The sequence below is a fragment of the Symphalangus syndactylus genome, chromosome X, assembly GCF_028878055.3.
Source record: "Symphalangus syndactylus isolate Jambi chromosome X, NHGRI_mSymSyn1-v2.1_pri, whole genome shotgun sequence".
Lineage (NCBI taxonomy): Eukaryota > Metazoa > Chordata > Mammalia > Primates > Hylobatidae > Symphalangus > Symphalangus syndactylus.
This window is the reverse complement of record NC_072447.2, coordinates 67,884,027-67,904,454: the sequence shown is the minus strand read 5'-3', so window position 1 is coordinate 67,904,454 and position 20,428 is coordinate 67,884,027. Positions and strand designations below refer to the sequence as shown.

General features: G+C 51.5%; 1 protein-coding gene and 1 non-coding gene across 4 annotated transcripts; both read right to left on the bottom strand.

The window, feature by feature from the left end:
• Positions 1-11,544: 11,544 nt before the first annotated feature.
• MAGED2 (MAGE family member D2) lies at positions 11,545-19,908 on the bottom strand. 3 transcript variants are annotated; one of them, XM_055268219.2, is made up of 13 exons: positions 19,784-19,908; positions 18,210-18,283; positions 17,374-17,865; positions 16,455-16,763; positions 16,271-16,334; positions 15,931-16,010; positions 15,338-15,432; positions 14,567-14,646; positions 14,426-14,468; positions 14,036-14,098; positions 12,785-12,899; positions 11,870-12,312; positions 11,545-11,679 (listed from the first exon to the last, which is right to left on the bottom strand). In XM_055268219.2, exons 2-12 carry the CDS (start codon positions 18,252-18,254, stop codon positions 11,878-11,880), a joined length of 1,821 nt encoding a protein of 606 aa, XP_055124194.1. In that variant the 5' UTR covers positions 18,255-18,283; positions 19,784-19,908; the 3' UTR covers positions 11,545-11,679; positions 11,870-11,877. The 3 variants fall into 3 exon arrangements, with proteins under 3 accessions (XP_055124194.1, XP_055124197.1, XP_055124195.1); XM_055268222.2 differs by lacking the exon at positions 19,784-19,908 and adding an exon at positions 19,153-19,250; XM_055268220.2 differs by lacking the exon at positions 19,784-19,908 and adding an exon at positions 18,363-18,527.
• LOC129476599 (small nucleolar RNA SNORA11) lies at positions 13,082-13,212 on the bottom strand. The gene has a single exon (XR_008655023.1). It is a non-coding gene; the product is annotated as a small nucleolar RNA SNORA11 (small nucleolar RNA).
• Positions 19,909-20,428: the final 520 nt, after the last annotated feature.

Genomic DNA, 20,428 nt, shown 5'->3' with positions numbered 1-20,428 from the left:
CTTCAAAAGTCGTTTTCTCTGCGATCTGCTACAGTGAACTCTCCTTATTCTCCTACCACCTCTGTCTGCCCACTCCTTTCACAGTGTTTCTCAATATTTCTCAGGTCAAAGAAAATAATTATGCTGGTGCAGCTCAGTGGAGTGAACTGCTGGGGACTGGGGCTCTGGGCAGGCTGTGAGCAGTTGATGGGGTGGCTGAAGGGATCCATAGCTGCTGGATTGGGCCACTCCACCTTAGCTGCTGCCTTGAAGGATCTTCCCTTCTGGCTCCACACATGCTCCCTTGGGTGACCTCCCTCTGTCACTTGGCTTCCACCACAGAACCCCTACCAGTCACTCTGAATCTCTTCTCCCGTCTAGGGCTCCCACAATTGCCCCCTCACCAGTGGGTGCAGACTCACTGTTGGACATGTGCCCTGGAATGTTTCAAGAAGCCTCCAATGCATCCTGCCCAAACAATGAATTCGTTGTCCTGCCCCTACTTGGCCCTTTATGCCTTCGCAGTCAGGGGCACCATCATCCACATGGTCACTCTGGAGACAAATCTGAGTGTTGCCTTCAATCCTCAGGTGGCCCCCATTCCCTGCAGCCAATCAACTTCCAATTCTTATTGCTTTTCTCTGCTGGGTGCTTCTCCGGGCCACCCTCCTCTTCATCCCTAACTGACCAAGCCCAAGCTCGGGCCTCATTTTTCTCAGTTTCCCTCTTCTACTGCGGCCTCTCCCATCCATGCTGCTCAGAGGCAGCAGCTGAGACCCTGTAAACATTACCCCACATGTCATTTTATCTCATGGCTCCCTGTTCAACTACAGGACAAATCCCATATTCCTTGTGTTGCCCTGCAGGACTCTCCAGCCTTCTATGTGGCTCTTTGGGTTTTTCATCTCAAATCTCTGCTCCAGAACGCCAAGCTGTTCGCAATTCCCTACACATACTTGGTGAGTTTTAGCCTGTTTCTTTTCTCAGGCAGCCACCACATTGCTGGAATGCCTTTCCCTCCCACAGGCCCTCGCCTATGGCCCATTTTTATTAATTCCTTAACACACAGGTCAGCCTTGGTCTCCTGCTGGGAGCCTTCTGGAACTGCCTTTCCTCTTCATTATGGCTTCCATCCTACCTTGTGTGTCATGGAAAGGGCAATTCTACCCTAGTGCCAATATTGGGTTTCTGTGTCTCGCCCATAGACAATAGGTAGGCTGTGTGTGTGATACCCCTTGGGGTTCCCAACGTCAGCCAACACCAGGTATGACACAGATGAGGTGCTCAGTGAGCCCCAGCGGGGTGGATGATCTGGTGATGTGCTGGGCTTTCAAAGAGGAGCACACTCGAATAGGAAGTGGGAGATGACCTGAGTGTTCCTGGCAGGGTGTCAGGAGGGGTCAGGGCTCACGGTGCATGGGAGTTCCTGGTTCTACTAGTCAATGCCTAAACCCATGCCTCCAACCATCTGTATTTCAACTGCAGGCAGCTGTGGTGATGGTAAAGAATGAACCAGCAGAGGAATACCTCCGTGAACTAAACACACCCACAAGACATAACACCAGGTTAAAGCCCCTGCTGCCACCTGCTGGCAAGGTACCCTCGGCTCCTATTCTGGCAGGAGAATAACTTTTACTCCCCCTACACAACAGACTGAGCCACACCTCTGTGCCTCTGCAATGCTGTTCCTTCTCACTGCATGCCTTTCCCTTCACCTTCTCGACCGACTTGCAGATATATCCGATTCATTTTACCCATGCTTACTTAAATTCCAACTCCTTTAGGATGACGGCCCTGAAACCCTCCTCCACTGGCACCACCACAGAGCCCACGACACACTTATACACAACACCTAGAACATTTGATGACTGTCAAGGCTCTGTGTATCTGGGTACTTCAGGACGGGGTGATGGCAGAGGGAGATGAGTGGCTGTGTCCGACTCACTTCTGAGTTGTCAGAGTCAATGAGTACACGACTGGCCTAGTCCACATATTCATTCAACATGTGAATGAATGAATGTTGCATGAGAAGAGGTTTAACCATGGGACACTTTTAGTCCAGGGCAGACAAACGAATTGTTGGTGGACTGGAGTCATCAAGGAGGAGGTGTTTCGGCAGTGTTTCAGGAACACGAGGATGCTGAGCAGTGGAGCAAGGAGGAGGAAGTCATTCTCAGGGCAGCGGCCACCATGAGCAAATGCTCACACAGAGAGGCAGGCTCAGGTGTTTTGGAGAAAGGTGTGGTGTGGTGTGGTGTGGTTTGGGGCAGCTGGAGGGTGGTTTGTGTGCTTGGGTTGAGAGTTCTGCGGTGGGAGAGGCAGGGTGGGACCAGATGTCTCAGGCTGCACCGCCATCCTTGTGCTCAAGCCAGGGCCTTGGGATCAGTGCTCTGTGCTTTCCCATCTGACGGAGCGTGGGACCTCTGCTCTTTCTTCATGAATGTGGCAACTCAGAATTGAAGGGCTCCCTGTTTAGGCAGATGGCTCCACTGAAGCAATAAGGATTGTTAAAAGCCGAGAGAGAGCAAGGAAGCCCAAGACAACACAGGAGATTATAGGAGCTGCAGAACGCGTGAGAGCCCATGAGCATGGGTGCCCAATTAGTGGCCAAGGGTTTACTTTGCAGAAGGACTGTTTTCGGGTAGGCTATGACTTGATTCAGTTAGGGATGGGTCCTTTGGGCACTTGATTCACTGGAGACAGTTCCAGGTCTCCAACCCTTTGGGGGATTCGATGTGCCTCCCAAGGTTGAAGCCATGTGTCTTTTCACGTCAGCCTATCCTTGTTCGCTAGCTCTCGCTTATCCCTAGGGAAACTGGAGTGAACAGCTGGAGAGGCCCGAGCAATGCTCGGGCCTGTCTGACTCCAGAGCCCATCCTCTCTCCCGTTCCCCAGGCCCCCTCACCTGCACGTCTCCAATGATGTCCTCCATGACCACATCGTACTGAACCAGGAAGTCAGCCATGATGCCTGAGCCCACCGGTCTTGCAATGTCGGGCAGTAGGTGGTGTGGTGTGGGGCTGCCGAGGGGTGGTTTGTGTGCTGGGGTTGAGAGTCGTGTGGCAGGAGATGCAGGATGGGACCAGATGTCTCAGGCTGCCCTCTCGATCCTGGTGGATGGGGGCAAATCAGCCTCACCTGTATGAGTGGGGACTATTGGGACGGGGTGGTACAGAGGGCTCGCAAGACAGAAGAACCACAGAAAGGGCAGCACAAGGGGTGCTATCTGGGGAGGGTGAGAAGTCTAACCCCTCCCCAAACCTCCAGTGACTCCTGCCTACACCACCTTCCACCTGCCCCACGCTCCTCTCCCAGTCCCACAGCCAGCTCCTCTCTGCATCCTCCATTGAGCCCAGCTGGACAGACCCAGCTTGGCCCTCAGCTCCCAGGCCCTAGCAGTGTGACCCTCACTGGCAACCTCACCCTACCTCATTGCCCATGCAACCTGGGGCCCAGTCTTTGGAGGCATGGCATGTCCGGAGGTACACCAGCAGCCTGCATCTCCTCCCAGAGAGGCAGTACAGTGAGTGTGTGTCCAGGAGATAGACAGACACACAGACAAGGTCTAGGTCTCCTCCCATCCCCCCACTGCTGTGGGAAACAGCAGCCTAGCAAGGTTGTCCTCTGGATTGGATTTCATATTTCTTCTTCCCTGTCTGCCTTCTGACTCTGGGCATCACGTGTGTGAACAAGCCTTTTAGAGTCTCATGAAATCACAGATGAATCTCTAGTCCCGGATGTTTGCTGAGCTGGCCACAAGATCAACTCCTCTGGAATCCAAGACAAATGTCCATTTAGAAATGTCACTGTGCCTCCTTTTTTTCCAGAAAATGGAAACTTGGGAATTCTGCTCCCCCTTCTTCCTGCCACAGCTGTCAGGAAGCTCAGGGGCACACTGAGCCCCATACTCTCTGAGGCGTCTGCTCACATACATTCCCTTGGCTTCCTTCCTCTCAGAGCTCTTTGTTCTGTTTTCTCCCCCACAGGATTGGTCCTACCCTCTGTTTTAACCTTTAAGGAGAATGGGGGAGGGACCTGCCATTTATAGCTTAGGGCTGAAGAGTGCATGCAGGCTGCAGGGACTCGGATGGCCTGTGGGCCCAGGTTCCAGCTGCTGCTGTGTGGCCCTGGACGAGTGACTCATTCTCTCTAAGCCTCTGGCTCCTCATCTAAAGCACAGGCATGACCACAGCTCCTACTTCATAGGCAGTGCTTGTGGGAACTAAATGAGGCCATTCATGTAAAGCGTTTGGAGCCATACCTGCATCTCAGTGAGTGCCACCTAATGCTAACGAGTAGAATGATCGTGCAATCTTCTCTGCACCACATAGTTGGGAGGGAGGAATTCTCTCAAAGTCTCACAATGGTCCTGAGCTGTAGATGGCATCTCATCCATTTTACAGATGGGAAAAGTGAAGTCGAGCAATGGAGTGACTGGCTTTGATCGTCCCACATTAGGGGAGTGTCAGCACTGGGATTTGAATCCAGTCTGTGTGTCTGTCTGCGTCTGTTACATCCACTGTCCACCCCAGTGCCTCTCTGGGTCAACAGAGTTGAATGAGTTGGGACCTCCAATGCTAAACAGCTTTGGAGGGGCTGCCACATGAGCCAGGGATTTCTCTGCGCCTGTCCTCTCATCTCTCAGATGAGGTGGACAGGCCAGCTCCGTGATTCTCCAACCTGGCTGGACGTCAATGTCGCCTGAGACTGGTTGACGACACAGCTTCCTGGGCCCCACCCCCATGCTACTGAACCAGACCCTGAAGGCTGAGCTCCAGGAATCTGCATTTCTAGGAGCCCATGTTGTGATTCTGATGTAGCCAGTCTGGCCTTCCAAAACCTCTAGGTGAAATTTGAAGCAAGTCTGTGGGGCAGGACGGTCCTCTTCCCTCCAGGGTGTGAGACGGTGTCCTCCAAAGAGCCTGCACTTGCTGTGCGCTCACTGTCCTGCCATTCTCAGTGGGGATCCAGGGATAAGCAGGATTTGGCCAGTGTGGCTTCTACAACCTCAGCAAAATAAACAGGGAAAGTTTCACACAAAAATTCCTCATTCACACTTATTTTCTCATTCATTCATGCATTTACTGGCATTACTTTCACCCACTCTTTCCTTCACTCACATTTATTCATTCCTTTTTACACTCACATTCACTCTCTGTGTCAGGCAGAATGCTGTCCCAAAACGCATGGCAAACTCCATGGGCAAACTGATGGTAAACTCATGAGGACATAATTTACAAAGGTAGGTGGCATTGAAGGACCCACAAGGGATGGGCAGAGATGGAGGAACTATATCTACCAAAAGCCATTACCACCTCAAGCCCTGAAGGGTCAAAGTGCAAGGGCAGTTAAAAGAAAGTGGCAAGAGTTACAGCCACGGAAGAAGAGCTGCCCACGGGAACTGATGGCCTGAGTTAGGGGAGCCTCGCGACAGCTAAAGCACAACCTAGCAGATAGGGAGGCATAGGGATAAATACCTGAAAGCGTTCGCTGTGACCTCCATGCATTGGGTGCCATTGGCTCTCACTTGCAGGACAAGGAGCCCAGATGATACAATCAGCAACGGTCAGTCTCCTGAAGCACAGAGCGGGACAGGCATAGATGGGGAGTGGATTTAGAAGGGCAAGTGGAGAGTAACGAAGACAGTCCCCCACCATTAGCCCCTGAGCAGCCCTTGCTCCTGCTTGGGTCTGGCCCAGCCACCTGTCCCACCTCAAGATCTTCATCGTGGGCACACGCTACATGGTAACTGAGTGCAAGAGCACATCCAGCCGCACAGTCTACTACCTCATGAACATCCCGTCACGCCCCACTCTATCTACCTATGCATGCATGGTGAGAGCAAACTCAACCTCAGAGGCCGCATTGGAGGCAACTCTTGCCTCTCAGCTTGTGGCCAGCAGGTAGGGAGGGCCACACACACAGATGGGTTGGCTGAGCTGTTCCAGGTGGGCTGGGGGTGTAGGGGTGGCCACTGCCTGGGTCCTGAGGTGGGAGACAGATTCTGTCACTTTTGCTCTTCCACTCTCAGCTACTCAGTCTTGCCCCAGCCACCAAATGACTCCCAATGCCACCTGCTCTGCAGGTCTAAGAGCTTGGCCCCGGCACCCAAGCCCTACCCAAAGCCAGCTGCTTCATGACAGTGACCCCCCTTGACTCTGCCTGACTGGTCCCCTCATCTTTCTCACAACTCTGTGCCTTTGCTGGTGCACCTCCCCCACCTAGACGGCCCTCCTCTGTCCCCTCTGTCAGCAGGTGATCATCACGGGTCACACAGACAGCTGCCCTGAGACACTCACCCTTGAACCACTCTTCTCCCCTCCTCACCCCAACATAGGTGTCACACTGGCAGCCCTGTCCCCACCCATGACTGTGTCCTTCTTGCCCTCCCCACTCCCTTCCAAGGCCCAACACTGGCTCCATGGTGTGATACAGGAAGCCCTCCTCATCCTCTCCTCCCTCCCAGGCAGGTTGCTGTGCCCTGGGCTTCAGTTCTCCAAGTTCTGGCCCATGTGTGGCTTTCCTGGCCCGAGTCTCTTCTCCCCAGCCCAGGACAGTGACCTGCACATTCTGGGTGCTGGCTGAATAAAGGGATCCATTTCCACAGCATTTACTCCTGCACCTGGGCTTCTTAGCATAGGTATTGTTCCTGCTGGCAGGACTGGTTGGGGGTGGGACAAGTGGGAAAATGGGTGCAGGAAGGACAGTTGTCATAATTGTCATTTATTGGACACCTATGCACAGTCACGGTGCCATCTGCTTCCGCATGTGTGGCTCATTTCATCTTCACCACGAGTCTATGGGGTGGGCATTCCTGCCACTGGTTTATGGATGAAGAAGCAGAGAGCAGCCCCAGGGCAGGCGGCCAGGATGAGACAGAGCGAGGACTGAAAGCTGGCCTACCCGCTTGCCCTCAGCTCCGCCATTGGAGAGGTGGGGGTGCCCCAGGCAAGTCGCTGCCCTGATGGATGGCCCCGTCCTCGTGGCTCCCTTTCTGTTCTCTCTAGACTGACAGCCTCCCCTCAAGGTAGACTCTGACCTGTGACTCCCTCATGGCCCACTTCTCAGAGCAGAGTCAGAGGCCACTAGAGGCGTGATCCTGGCCCATGGCAGCCCCTGCAGCCAGGGCCATCTTGGTTGGAGCCAGCCCGGCCTTGCCCACACAGCTTGGAGCCCAGCTAGACATGTGGCCGTCTCCACAGGGCATGCCTCCCTGCACACAAACCTGTGTGTGCATGCATACAGCCGGCGCCACCTTCACATTCATCACAGAGCACCAGGCCCAGTTTACAAAGCACCTCCCCGTCGAGGTAGCTCTCACTTGCGCAGCACCCACCGTGTACCAGGCCACGGTCTGGGTGCTCCCCACCATCTAAAGTGCGGCCCCCAGAGAGCAGGCCGGATGAGCCAATGCTCTTTGGATATGAGGCCACAGAGGGGCAGGGACGTGTCCGAGGGCACAAGGGACCATGTAAGGGAGCTGGGGGAGTTTGCCCTACGGCTCCTTCCTACCAGTCAAGGGCTCCTTCCACCAGAGCACGCTGACTGCTGACTCATGTCCATAATGAAATGTATGCATGAAACGCCTGTAGCCACATATAGAAATGTGTGCCTGGACCTATGCACCTGTGCAGATGTTCCTAACACATTCCATCAGCGGTTAACAACACACCTATACACAGAGGAGCGAATCACCAGCTCCTCTCGGCTCCCACAGCCCTTTATGGTTCCCCTCGGTGCTGCCAGTGTTTCCCTCACTGGATTGGCCGTCTTGAGAACAGGAACACCCCAGCACCCAGCACAGGGTGCTCACTACATGGAACCCTGCAGTCACTATACATGGCAGTTGAAGGAACAAATAAATGTCTGACAGATTGGGATGCTGTGTGGAGCCTGTGACAAGCCCCATCTGGAGAATCAAAGCACGAGCTTCTAGCATTTTGGAGCAAAAGCCATGCTCTCTTCATCAAATAACCGCTCACCTTCTGAGAAGCAGCACTTGGCACTTGACGATTAATTCAACAAGGTTGAACTACTGGCTCCTGGTAGAGTATGAGCACTTAACCACGGGACCCCAAGTGACCATGCACCTGAGCTGCGCACCCTGGGCCTGTGCCATCTTATCCACCAAACCATAAAGTCAGGCACGCAATGACAATGCTTCGTCACCAAAGGGCAGTGGTCACAGGAGATCAGACCGGAGCAGGTCCTGCAGGCACAAGTGAGTTACGGGAGGCTCACCCTCCCCATAACACCTTCTCTTGCCGCATTGCTTGCCCTCCCTCAGCTCACACCGAGGGCCTTGTGCGGAGTTCCCAACAACCAGCTTCCCAAATAAGGAAAAAAGCCCAGGAGCATGGTTTGCAAATGACACACATGATAAGCAGGAACTAGCTGGAGGCTGAGCTGTGGTGCAACAGCCGCACTCAGGTGTGACCCTGACGGGAAGTAAAAAAAGGAAATCCTCTTCGGAGTCAAAACTCAACAGCTGTATTTGAAGGATTAAAATATACAGTCAGTAACTTAGCTTCCTGGGGATGTCAGGACAAGAGACCACTCTATCATCTCCATGTATAAATATATTAAATATATATTTGGCATTAGAAAAAAAAAAAAAAAAACTCAACAGCTGTGCATGTGGTTGGTCTCTGTCCAGAAAGCGACCTGGCCAGGGGCACTGATCAATACAGATTGCATCTCCCAGATAGAGACTGGGAAGGAACAAGATTGGAGAATTGATAGCAATAATGACCGTGTAATAAAATACTTAGAGTACTCATTATGTGCAAGGCACAGTTCTAATTGCTTTGCCTGCATATATATGAGGAGCAAGTGGACAGATCTCTCAGGATGGGTTGTGTGGGGATATCTGTGTCCCATGTGAGTGCTCACCAAAAGGTGCATAATTACCCAGCCCATGGAAGTCTGTCAACCTCTTCTCCAGATACCCAGTGCTTGTTCAATGAGCCAATGAACAAAATTATCATAGTAGAACAGATGGATGTTATGCACCAGTTCAACATTGATTTACCTTCACATTTAACTTTTTACTTATATATTTTATTCATTATTAACCCTGTATTGAATAAAAAGAGTAAGGTTTATTTTTTATGTATAAAGCACAAATATACATAGTTATTAAATAGATATCTACAGTATATCTGTGTAAATAAAACTACATGGGGAAGGACAATTAGGATAAAAATGTCTAAAAAGGCTTCTTAGAGGGTGGTAATAAAAAAAAAAATAGGTGGAGCAGCTGCTAAAGGGGCTCTGGCCACCACTAGCCAAGGGGAAGATACATGATACAATCTAGAATTATTTGGAATTTACTTAATGATATACTGAAGAAAAAAACTGAAAGTTGTGGGAGTTCATTCATCACAGTAACAGCCTCCAGGCTGATAAAGATGGCAAAAACATGAACAAGGGTCTGTCTTCATTTCCCCTGCCACTCCCTCCCCCTCCTCGGAACACTCCCCTGCTTGCCTGGGACCAGACCTGCTCTCTCCTTCCCTGTCCCACCTGCCTTCAGTCTGACACTTGAGGAGCGGGGAGTGAGGAGTGAGGAAGAGCCAACCCTTTCTCCTGTCAAATTCTAGGCTTTGTGGGAAGGGAAGAAGAGGTGGGTGCTCTGCAAGCCCAGTGTCCTGTGGAGGGAAGGCAAGAGGAAAGGAGAGTTCTTCACGACTATGATTCACACTTAACTCTATCAAACACTTGGAACTCATTTTTATTAGCATCACAGTCCCTGAGTTCCTCACCACCTCATCATCGCCCACCCCTTCCATTTTCAGATGGACATCACTAGAGAATCTGAGGGGGTCCTAGACACAGTACCCACTGAGAGTCCTTCCTAGGAGGCCAAAGCTGCCTGTGATTTTGTCTACCTGTCCTGGCTACTACCCAGGCCCTGAGGAGACCATATCCTAGTCTTCAATGGAAGAGCCTCTGCTTCTAGTGACGATCACTTCAGCAGGTCTCAATTCACAGCCACAGGTAAGGGGCTGTCTTGCTGCACATGGAGCTGTGTTTCTCTTTTTAAAATTCTGCTCCCTAAGCAATAAACATCCTTCCTTTATTGCTTATAGATTCTACAGGAGAGGAGAGGTGGCCATTACCGGGGGCTCATTGTCCACAAGATCGTCCCAGTGATTAGAAGCCCAGTAATGTTGGGATTGGAGATGGTGAGGGCTTTGTGGGGAGAAAGGTAGTCCAGGGCAGTACCCCCCAAAAACAGGGAGGTGGATCTCTAATAGCCTGAGGGCCCTGTCCTTTAGTGAGCAGTGTAGCTGAGAGGACACCACATGTGGGCACTTTGGCACCTGGCTCATAATGCTCCCCTCTCTCCCACCTCCTGCCACCATCTGGGTAATTTCACTGTCCACATGGATAACCCAACCAATACCCTGGCCTCCCAGACCACTGACTCCACATCCACAGGAAGCATCTCTACCCTTCGACTACCCATTCCCTGAACCTCACCATCTCCCAGAGCTCTCTGTGCTGTGACTTCCTAAATACAATCATCCCACTGTCTGACTAGTCCCCCAGATCACACTTCTTATTCTCTCAATACCCCTTTCCAGATACCTGGAATGCTGCCAGACATATAGCAGGCACTCCTAATGAGGACTTCACTGAGACTTCTGCACTGTCAGATGCACATCACTCACAGAGATATCCACAGACTCCTGCACTGTCCCCCAATCTATCACACACTCTCCTCATCCCTCTTCCCCAAGCCTGCCTGGGTCCCATGGTCCATTTCTTCCACCACTCTGTGTACAACTACCACATGTCAGGTACCATGGACACAGTGGTGAAGGTACAGACTCATCCAGTCACTGCCCTGGTCCTGTGTTCTTATTCCAGATCCAAACAGCAGAACCCAAACCTTGGAATAAACCAACACTCATCTTCATGGTTCCTATACCAAGATTACTGAGCACCTTGCTATGTTCCCCCAAAAATCATGGGCTCCATCCTCTACTGGGGCCTCCCTACTGCTCAACATCCTCTCATAGTCCCCCTCTCTGAGTCCCATCCGAGTAGTCCCTTCTCCCAGGCCTTCCCACAACCCAACTCCTCTCACCTCCTCCAGGACTGGGCTGCAGAAGTCAACATTCAACTTCTCCCTCTCCATTAACTCCTCCCTACTCAAGTCTCTCTCTCCTTCCCCAAGAAAATGGTCCCTTGTTCCTGTATCTCCATTTAGCTCTGTACCTCTCTCTCCTCATTCAAATTTCTCAAAAAGAGATTCTATATTTGATGTCCACTCTCCTCTACTTACGCTTTCTGCTCCAGACTTGCCGACCTCAAGCCTCTCCTTCAAAGTGTGTCCTCTGTAACTACAATCTCTTTAACTCCACCCCACTAAAATCCCACCACCCTGAAGGCTAGACGTGAGGCCCAATCTATCCCAGAAAGGTGTGTTAATCTCGATCCTAGGAAACCAACAATATCACCTCAAACTAAACACAGACTGAGGTGGAAACTTTCCCAACTCACTGATTTTTAAATGTGACACCAAAATGTGACAGCCCGCCAAAAAAAGCAATAAACTCAGAAATGGCAAATAGATTTAATGCAGAGTGTCAACTTCAATTGATTGATAGTGGCTGCCTAGAGTGCTGTGTTGAGTAGGTTTCTGAGGATGCACCCTGGCTTGAAGAGAAAGACTGGCAGGATTAACAATATCTGAAAACACAAGTAAGAGAAAATAAAAGGGTCAATTGACATCCAGCAAACAGAAAGGAATAAAATGCCAAAAGCAGTGTCTTGGCACACTCTCCACATCATTCTCCAACTTAGGCCTTCCTAGAATCATCCAGCTCCTCATCCCAGCCCCGTAAGCCCCAGATGTCCCCACTGAAACCAAGGCAGATACCTGAAATCTCACTTGTAGGAGAAACCACAGGCACCAGAGCTGCCACTGGTGCTGGCACCAGCTCCACCAAGGCCAGCAAAGAGCCCAAATGTGAGAGTGGCGGTCAGGCTGGCACCAGCACTGAAGCCACCACTGGTGCTGGCAGTGGCACTGGCACTGTTATTGGTACTGGTATTGGCACCAGTGCTGGCACTGCCACTCTCTTGGGCTTTGGCTTTAGCTTCTGCTCCCGCCTGGATCCGGGCTTTGGCCCAGGGTCCAATATCAGCTTCGTCCCAGTTGCAGGGCCCGGCAGCATTCTCCGAGCCGAGCCCAATACCCATTCGAGCTCTAATCTCGGCCCTCGCCTTGGCTTCAGCTGCAGCCTCAGCTGCAGCCTTCAAATCTGCTTCCATCGCCTCTCGGTACTGAGCTGCCCATTCCTTGGGATCCTTCTTTTGTACCTGAAACAAAAATAACCATCAGAAGGAGCACAGAGGGATTAAGCCATAGTAATAATACAGTATTACTATGTAAATAACCATCAGAAGGAGCATAAGAGGATTAAGCATCACTCTTTATGCTAGGCACTATGCTACATGCTTAGTGTAAAAAGATAATAGTAATAATACAGTATTACCAGTAATTATGCACCTAATATTCCATCCTTGCTCTGACACTTACTAGCTCCATGACTTTGGACATGTCACCTACCAACCTCTCTGGGCCTCAGTTTTCTCATCTGTAACAAGGCAATGACCTATCAGGTTGTAAGGCTTAAATGATTCAGATAAAGTGCCTGTTACAGTGTTTTGACAATTAACAGAAGCACCAAAACATTCAGATTTGAACTGCAGGCTGCTCTGCACACAGCCTGCCCCAGCCAGGGGCACCCCATGCTCTTGACTTGCCAAGCTCAGGCAGCTCTCCAATTACCTTGCAGGCAAACTTGAGGACTTTCATCTTGCTGGTCTCATAGTAAGAGCGCAGGCCCCAGAAGAACTCATATTCAGGAGGATTGCTATTGGGGACTCTGGCATAGTCCAGGTACCTTGGAAAGAGAAGTTCGAAGCCTTTATTTCTAAGACCATTCATGGCCTACCCATGCATAGACTGGACAACATTATCCACTAATGTAATGCCATTATCCATGGCAACATTATCCACTAATTACTACAGTCTTTCTTCCAATACTGAGCCCTGTCCCACTGGTCTTGCCCAGAAGCCACATAGAGGTGTAGGGGGACATTTGTTTATAGGGAAGCCACAAGTTTGAGGCCCTCATCACAATGACCCCAGATTCCTGTTGGGTGTGTTGTAAACAGAGGAGCCATTCTTTGGGCCCCCTGCTCTGAGCACACCCCACTGCAAGTGTCTTGGCCTCAGCCTGGCCAAGCCCGGAAAGGTCCACCACAGAAAATGACCAGAAAGACTACAGAGGAAGAACAGCCAATAGCAGCATGCTTCACACATGCTGAATTCCTGACCCTTTGTGTGTGTGTGTTTCTGTGTGCACATGCGTGTGGCTGTGTGAGTGTTCGCATGTCCTCCAAGGACCGAGGATAGATGAGCCTTGGCCAGAAATTCAACAGGACTGGGCTCCAGCCCCATACCAGCTGTGGGCCATGCTCAGATCTCCCCTCTTGGAGCCCCAGGTCCCTCAACTGTAAAACGGGGATGGGATGACAGCTGCAGGGTAGTTATGAAAATGAAATGAGATGTACAAGTCAACTCCCCAGCATGGTACCCGGTTGCCTGAAGCTACCATTCTATGTCATTTCTTTACGGAAATTAATTTCTATGAAGCTCTAGTTAGCAGAGTAAAAAGAACTAAGACTTTGGAGCCAAGTTCTAAACATAACTCTTCTACTTGCTACCTGTGTAACCCTGACCAAATGACTTCACCTCTTCAAACCTCAGTTTCTGCATACGTACAATGATGGTAATGATAATCCCTCCCTTATAGAACTGGTCTCAAGACAAATGTTGAGGTATATGTCACAGATCAGGAAACATGTGCTGCTCCTGTTTCCCATCACCGCCCAAGCAATAATCCCACCTGCATACATGCAAATATGCAAATATATATGCACATAGACACATGCATGCATGCGCCATGGCTTTATCACTCAGTTCTGAAATAGGCCAAATGCATGGAACACATGAACACCAGACAGAGATACTTACTTCTGTTTCACAAACTCATCAGTGATGAGCTTCTTCACGTCCCCAAAGAGTGAATGATGTATCCTGAGAGAAAAAAAAGAAAAATAAATAAACAAATAAATTCACTCAAGGCTGTGGCACTTCCCAGATGTGGGCAGAGGCATTTCCAAGATGGAAAAGAGGTTTCCAGCACAAGAGGGAAGCTCCATAGAAGCCCAAGAGACACTGAGAGAGGGAGCAGAGAGTTCAGGACCATTCGCCCATCATCCACCCAGGTCAGAACCCTGGGCCCTCCACCCAGTCCAGCACCCCACCCGCTCCACCAGACCACCAGACTGATGCAATCCTAGGACCGTCCTCTCTTGCCAAAGGACAACACGGACAGCAAGCGCTGAGAGAGCCCAATCATACCCAGGGCGCAGCCCCAACTTGCGCAGCACCTCCCAGATGACAGCTGCAAGGGGAGGGGAGGCAAGAGGAGACAGGGACAGAAATTGAACACATGGAATCCAGACCACAGCCACCCATTGAGCTGCAAGCCCAACCACTCACCCTCACTGGACCGATTTCCATTCATGAAGATGATGCTAAGGAGCACCATGAGCAGACCCAGCTTGGGTGAGTCCTTAGTCCTAGAGAAATAACAGGACACAGAGGTTTATGTTCAGCAGCCATCTGCAATAGACACACCAGCCAACTCACTAGGCTAGCCTCTCCCAGATTCCTCAGATACAGAATTCTGCCCAGTCTCTGCTTCCAGCTCTATGCCACCCTTGGCAAGGCACTTAGACTTGCAAGCCTCAGTCTACTCTTCAGTAAAATAGAAAAATCTTATTTTCCCTTCCCTGGGTTTCCAAGAAGATGGAAGAATGGCTGTCAACCTGGTACAACACAAGCACTCAGTCAATGTGAGTCCCTTCTTTCTGTCCCAGAACCTTCAGCCCCACTGACACTCCTGTGCTTCATGCATCCTGATCCACCCACACCAGGAAGCCCTCCTTGAGAACCACTCTGCCAAAGCCAGGCCAGGCACCCAGTAGGAAGAGGCAAGCAACGAAAGACCTGCTTTCCTGGGAAGGTTCTACAGAGACAGCAAACCTGACAGCAGGAATGTCCCACCCCAGGCTCCTACACCCTTCAGTCAATCAGAATCAGGTGCCACTACTGTGAGCAGGGCTCCAATTATGCATGGGAACTTGGACGGGGCTTTTGAGACCCTGTCTTTCCTGACTCTTAGAGAGGATGGGGGAAGTAGGACAAAGAAAGGGTAGCAGCACATGGCCAAAGCAGAAGCCCCCACACCTCAGCCCTTTCCCAGCTTACGTTCCCAGTATGCCTGCATCAGTGGGCTCTAAGGTGCTGAGAAGAATGTACAAGTGGTCATTCTTATCAATTTCCTTCAATTGAATCCCAAATACCTGTGGATGGGGAGAACAGCTTGTGAGATGACAAAATTCAGCTTCCGGGGCATGCTGCAGCTCCCTATGTACCTAGGAGTTTTGCATGTGTGAGAAATCAGTGAGATAATGCACACAAAGTACATAGCTAAGTGCCTGGCACCCGGTAAACACGCTGCAAATGTACTACTGTCATCATCATCTTTGTGATGAGTAGGACTCTAGGGAGACAGAGAATGGGGAATGAAAGGGAGAGGTGAAATCTCAAATACATGGCAGGAGCTGTGGACAGAAGCCAGGACTAAGTTGGGTGTCTTGGGTCCTAGCTGTACTTTTACCATTGACTTGCTGTGTGACCCATCGCTAATCTACACCCCTCCCTAGGCCACTGTCTGCCCCTCAGCATAGTGATGGAGCTGGATTAGCAGGTCTCTTTGGTTCCCCCGAGAAGGGACTTGTACATTTTTGTTCAATTCAAGGCTTCCCCACCGTGCCCATCCCCCAGGGCTGCCCCTTCACCTTCTCCAAGGAATAGCCTGCTCGTTCAATGATTTCAGGGTACACATCAGTGTATTCTTTGATGATGTCCTTCAGCATGTCTGCAAGGGGAGAGTGTTGTGAGCACCTGACTGAAGAGATGCCAGGTGGCCCTGATGCCCAAGCTAAAGACTCTTCGCCAACCACACCAAGGATGGCATAACCTGGTTCTGTGCTTGTCAACAGAGATGCTAGCACTGCCAAATTAGAACTTTGGGTGGACAGAGATATAAGCATAAGAGCAGGGGATATCCCCAGCACAATGGTGTAAGGGCAATGGAGGGCAGAGCTCAGCGCAGAGGCAGGATTGGTAGGACTTTACCTGAGCGCTTGATGGGAATCTTCGTCTGGTCTTTAGCCAAAAGGTACTTCACCAAATCATTTGCCTGGCAGAGTAGAAAAAGATGGAGAGACCAAAACAAGTTTGCAGAAAACTTGAGACGATAGCAAAGAAAAGGGCAGCCAAGGCAGTAGAAAAGGCAGAGTAAAAATGACAGAGTTCTTACCCTCCCTTGCAAAAGGGCCACATCCCGAGGTGGTGGTGCTTCAGGCTCTTGGGATGACTGGAGCTTGGCAGCTCTACGGCGAGCCTTGCCCCTACGGGCTTTAGGTGATCTCAGGGAGAGCAAGGCTCTCCGGGCCCAAGCAGCCAACCGAGTCCTTGATGCCCTGCGGGCCCAAAAGGCTATGGGACCCCTTGAAGCCCTGCGGGCCATTGAGGCCATTAGGGCCTTTGAGACCCTTCGGCCCCCTGTGGTTCCAGAAGCCTGACTCTGATCACTGCTGCCATCCTCTTCCCCATCCAGATGCTTCACCTGCATCAACAGAGAGGAAGCTCAACATCACCAGATGAAGCAAGTGGTCCTTTTCCTCTCCCTATCTCTTCCAGGAAGCACCCGCTAATCCCACCCCTGTAGTAACAGCCTGACTCAATAGATGTTGGCCATGCTGAACCCTCGGTTTGTCTCTCACTGACTTCCAAGCAGGTGTTTCATCTGCCTAGCAGGCCAGGAGCAAACCAAGGGTGGGTGGAGGCTGAGTTTTCTGCTCTTTCTGTGCCCACTACTGGCTCTGCTTGAACCATCCTAGACAAGCCGCTTCACCTCTCTGGAACTCAGCTTCCTTCTCCATAAAACTGGGGCTATGAGAATTACTTTCAAGATTTAATGAGATAACCTGCATAAATGTGCTTAGCTCAAGGCCTAATACAGGGCAGCTACTATGTAAACATAAACTGCATTATATTCAGATTGCACCTCCCCATCAGTCTGCAAACTCTCTGAAGACAGGAATTACATCACATTACTCTCAGTGCCCCCCACAGCCCTGATGAGCACAGGGATCTTTCTAAATGTTTGTAGAACAAATGAACCAACTGAGAGGAGAGGAGTAGAAAACCAAGGGTGGTGACTGCAGAGGTCTTACCTTTCGGGCTTTCTTGGCTTTGACCTTGGGCCGAGTATCCTGATTCTCCTGAGACGGGGCAGCTGCATTCTCAGGCTCAGGTTCATCTGCTGGGGCCTGAGAGGGTGCAGCCTCAGTCTCCTGGGCCTTTGTATTGACCTTCGTATCAGCCACACGGCTGACCTTTTTGGTCTCAGTGGCAGGCATTGTCACAGCCTGCGGGTCAGCATTCTGTTTCTTGGTGTCAGCTGCTAGACTCTTGTTTTCAGCTGCCAGAACCTGGGTATCAGTCAGCTGAGTAGTAGACGAGGCCTGGGTGGCAGGTGCCTCCTGAGCCTCTGGGGTCTTTGAGACCTCTGTGGCCTTTGAGACCCCAGAGGCTTTTGAGACCTTCACATCCTCTGAGACCTCCAGTGCCTTTGAGGCCTTCGGTGTCTCTGGGACCTCCACATTCTGGGTCACTGTCAATAGAGTCTGCATCATCGAGCTACTGTCCTTTTCTGAAGCTTCAGCCTGCAAGAGGAAGCAAGGAAGTTCACAGACCTTCTCCCCACCCCCAACTAAGCAAATGGCTCCAAAATTCCAAGGCCACACTTCTCTGACCTGTACTGACTCCTACCTGCGGTGTGCTCTGACCACCTCAGCCCAACAAGGCCTCCCTTTCCTCTGAGCAAGAACTGATGGCAGAAGAGGGGCCCGCCCACCTTCTCTCCCTCCCTCCACTGGGCAGGGGGACACCCAGGCAGGAAAGTAGGTGGAGAAGGACAAGGATGAGAGGGGAAGAACCAAGGGACTTGGGGCAGCAACAAGGGCTGGAGAGGAAAAACAGCTGAGGAAAGGACAGAAAGAGGCCTTACCTGGAAGCGAGTTAGACCCGCACCACTCTCGCTTGTGTCAGACATGTCTCAGTTTGGCCTGGCAAGAGCTGAGCCTGAAGGGGAGAAGGCCTGGGTCAAGTTGAAGCCCACTGAACGTCCTCTCCCCTGTTGTGCCTGGAGGCTGATCCTCACCTTCCGTAGGTCCCCAATTCCAACCCCCCCCCACCACCCTCAACGACTCCGTTCTCAGATACAGGAATTCAAAGCTTCTAAGTCTCAATTCTCTGCAGCCGCACCCTCCCCTTCTCCAGGAAGATGTGCCAGCGCGGCAGCTCTGAGGACCCCGCCCCTTTTCCCAGTGCACCCCCCACCCAGCCGCAAGTCGATAGAGCGCATGCGCCTCGGTGCAGGGCCGCTCTCAGCCCCGCCCGCTTTCCCAGCACGAGCCCTTTCTTTGATGTCCACCGTGCACATGCGCATTCAGCAGCTGGCTCTTCTCAGTGCTGGCCCTTCTCAACACGCCCCTTTCTAGCGAAACATAGTGCGCATGCGCAATGGTCGTGGTCTCAGTCTGGCACTCTGCCCCGACACACGCCCCTCTCCAGGTCCGCAGTACCATTCGGTCCCGCCCCCTGCCCAACAAGCCTTCCTCCAAAATTGTCGCAGTGTCTGGTGGGCCCGGCCCCTCCCCTACTCACGCCCTACCGAGTCCAGTGTCTCTTGGCCCCGCCCTTCTTCCTAACACGCCCCCCTCCAAACAGGCGCATCTTCGTTCCGCCCCTTCCCTATTACACCCCCTCCTCAAATAAATATTGAGCTAGTGATTCCATCTTGGGCCCGGCCAAACCGGGTCCAGTCCCCTCCCTTCCCAGCCGGATGGATCCGGTACGATCCAGTCCTTATGGCAGGTTTTCTCCAGATCCCAGAGGGTGGGGCCGACCCCTAGCGGGGCTCTCATCCAAAAGCCGGCCCGGCTGCTCACCTCGTCCTCCTACAATTCCCGAGTGCGTCCACTCACTCCAAGCCCCTCCGAAACTCAGAGACTGCCCTCCCCTCTCTAGGCCGGAAGTGGTCCCGCCCCTTTCCGCCTCCCTAGGGGGCCTCCGTCCCAGCCTGTCTGCCCCTCCCCCGCTCCCTGCTCCTCATTCCTTATGCCCCCCTCCGTATTCCCTTAGCCTGGCTCCCTACTCCCTATTCCTGCCTCACATTTCCTATTTACTCCAGAATTCCTTCTTCCCATTCCTTACATCCTCCTCCGTGTTACGTTTGCACACCCTGCCTCTCAGTATTCCTTAACCCCTCTTTGCATCCCCGATTCTCTTCTCTGGATCTTCACTCCCCCTCAGTGTTCCCCTCCCTCCTTGTATTCCTCGTCCCCCTCCCAACATTCCTAGTTCCCCGTTTTTCTCCCCTCCTCCCTCCGCTAGTCCCTGCTCCCAGTCTGTACAGCCTACTACTTTCTCAGTCGTCCTCATTGCCTGCACCCCACTCCAGGTCACCTCTGCTTCAGCTGCAGTGGTGCAGTAAGAATTGCTCATCTGCCTGGCTATGGGTTCGAGGGGTCTGGAACCACTGTCTGACCTCCATAAAACCCCAATCTCAACGCCCCTCACCTTGTCCTCCAGCGAGTTCGGGATGCGTCTGCCTTCTCTAAGTCCCTCTCGAAGTCTCAGCCTCCTGGACTAGAGCTGCAGACAGCCCAACCCAGCCCAGCCCCTTTCCGCAGCCCCCTGCCACCCCCCCTCGCCTTCCTCGGGGGTGGGGCAATGGGGCCCCGCTCAGGGCTGTCTGACGCCAAAGCCCATGTTTATGCCACTGTACCAGACTCAGTCTGAAGCTCTTCCAACCCAAACCGCCCCCTGAAAGCAAGTCATTCATTGAATTTATTTTTATATCTTCATTTTTTCTTATTACAAAGGTAATATGTTGTTGTTGTTTTGTTGTTGTTGTTGTAAAAATTCAAACAATGCAGTAATATATAACACACCAATGAAAGGCCACTCATCTCCCCGAAATAACCACTATTAACATTTTGCTATCCAGATTTTTTTTCTATTCGTATACTAATTATTCAGGTTCTCTCTCCGACAAATGGTACACTATACATACCTTCTGTTCTGCGACCTGTTTTTTTCCAGTTATATATAAAACATCTTTCCGTTAGTGCACATTTTTCTAAACAGCTGCATGATCTTTTCTTGCATAGATGTCCCATAATTTATTGAACCAGTCCAGTACACATGTACATTTAGATTGTT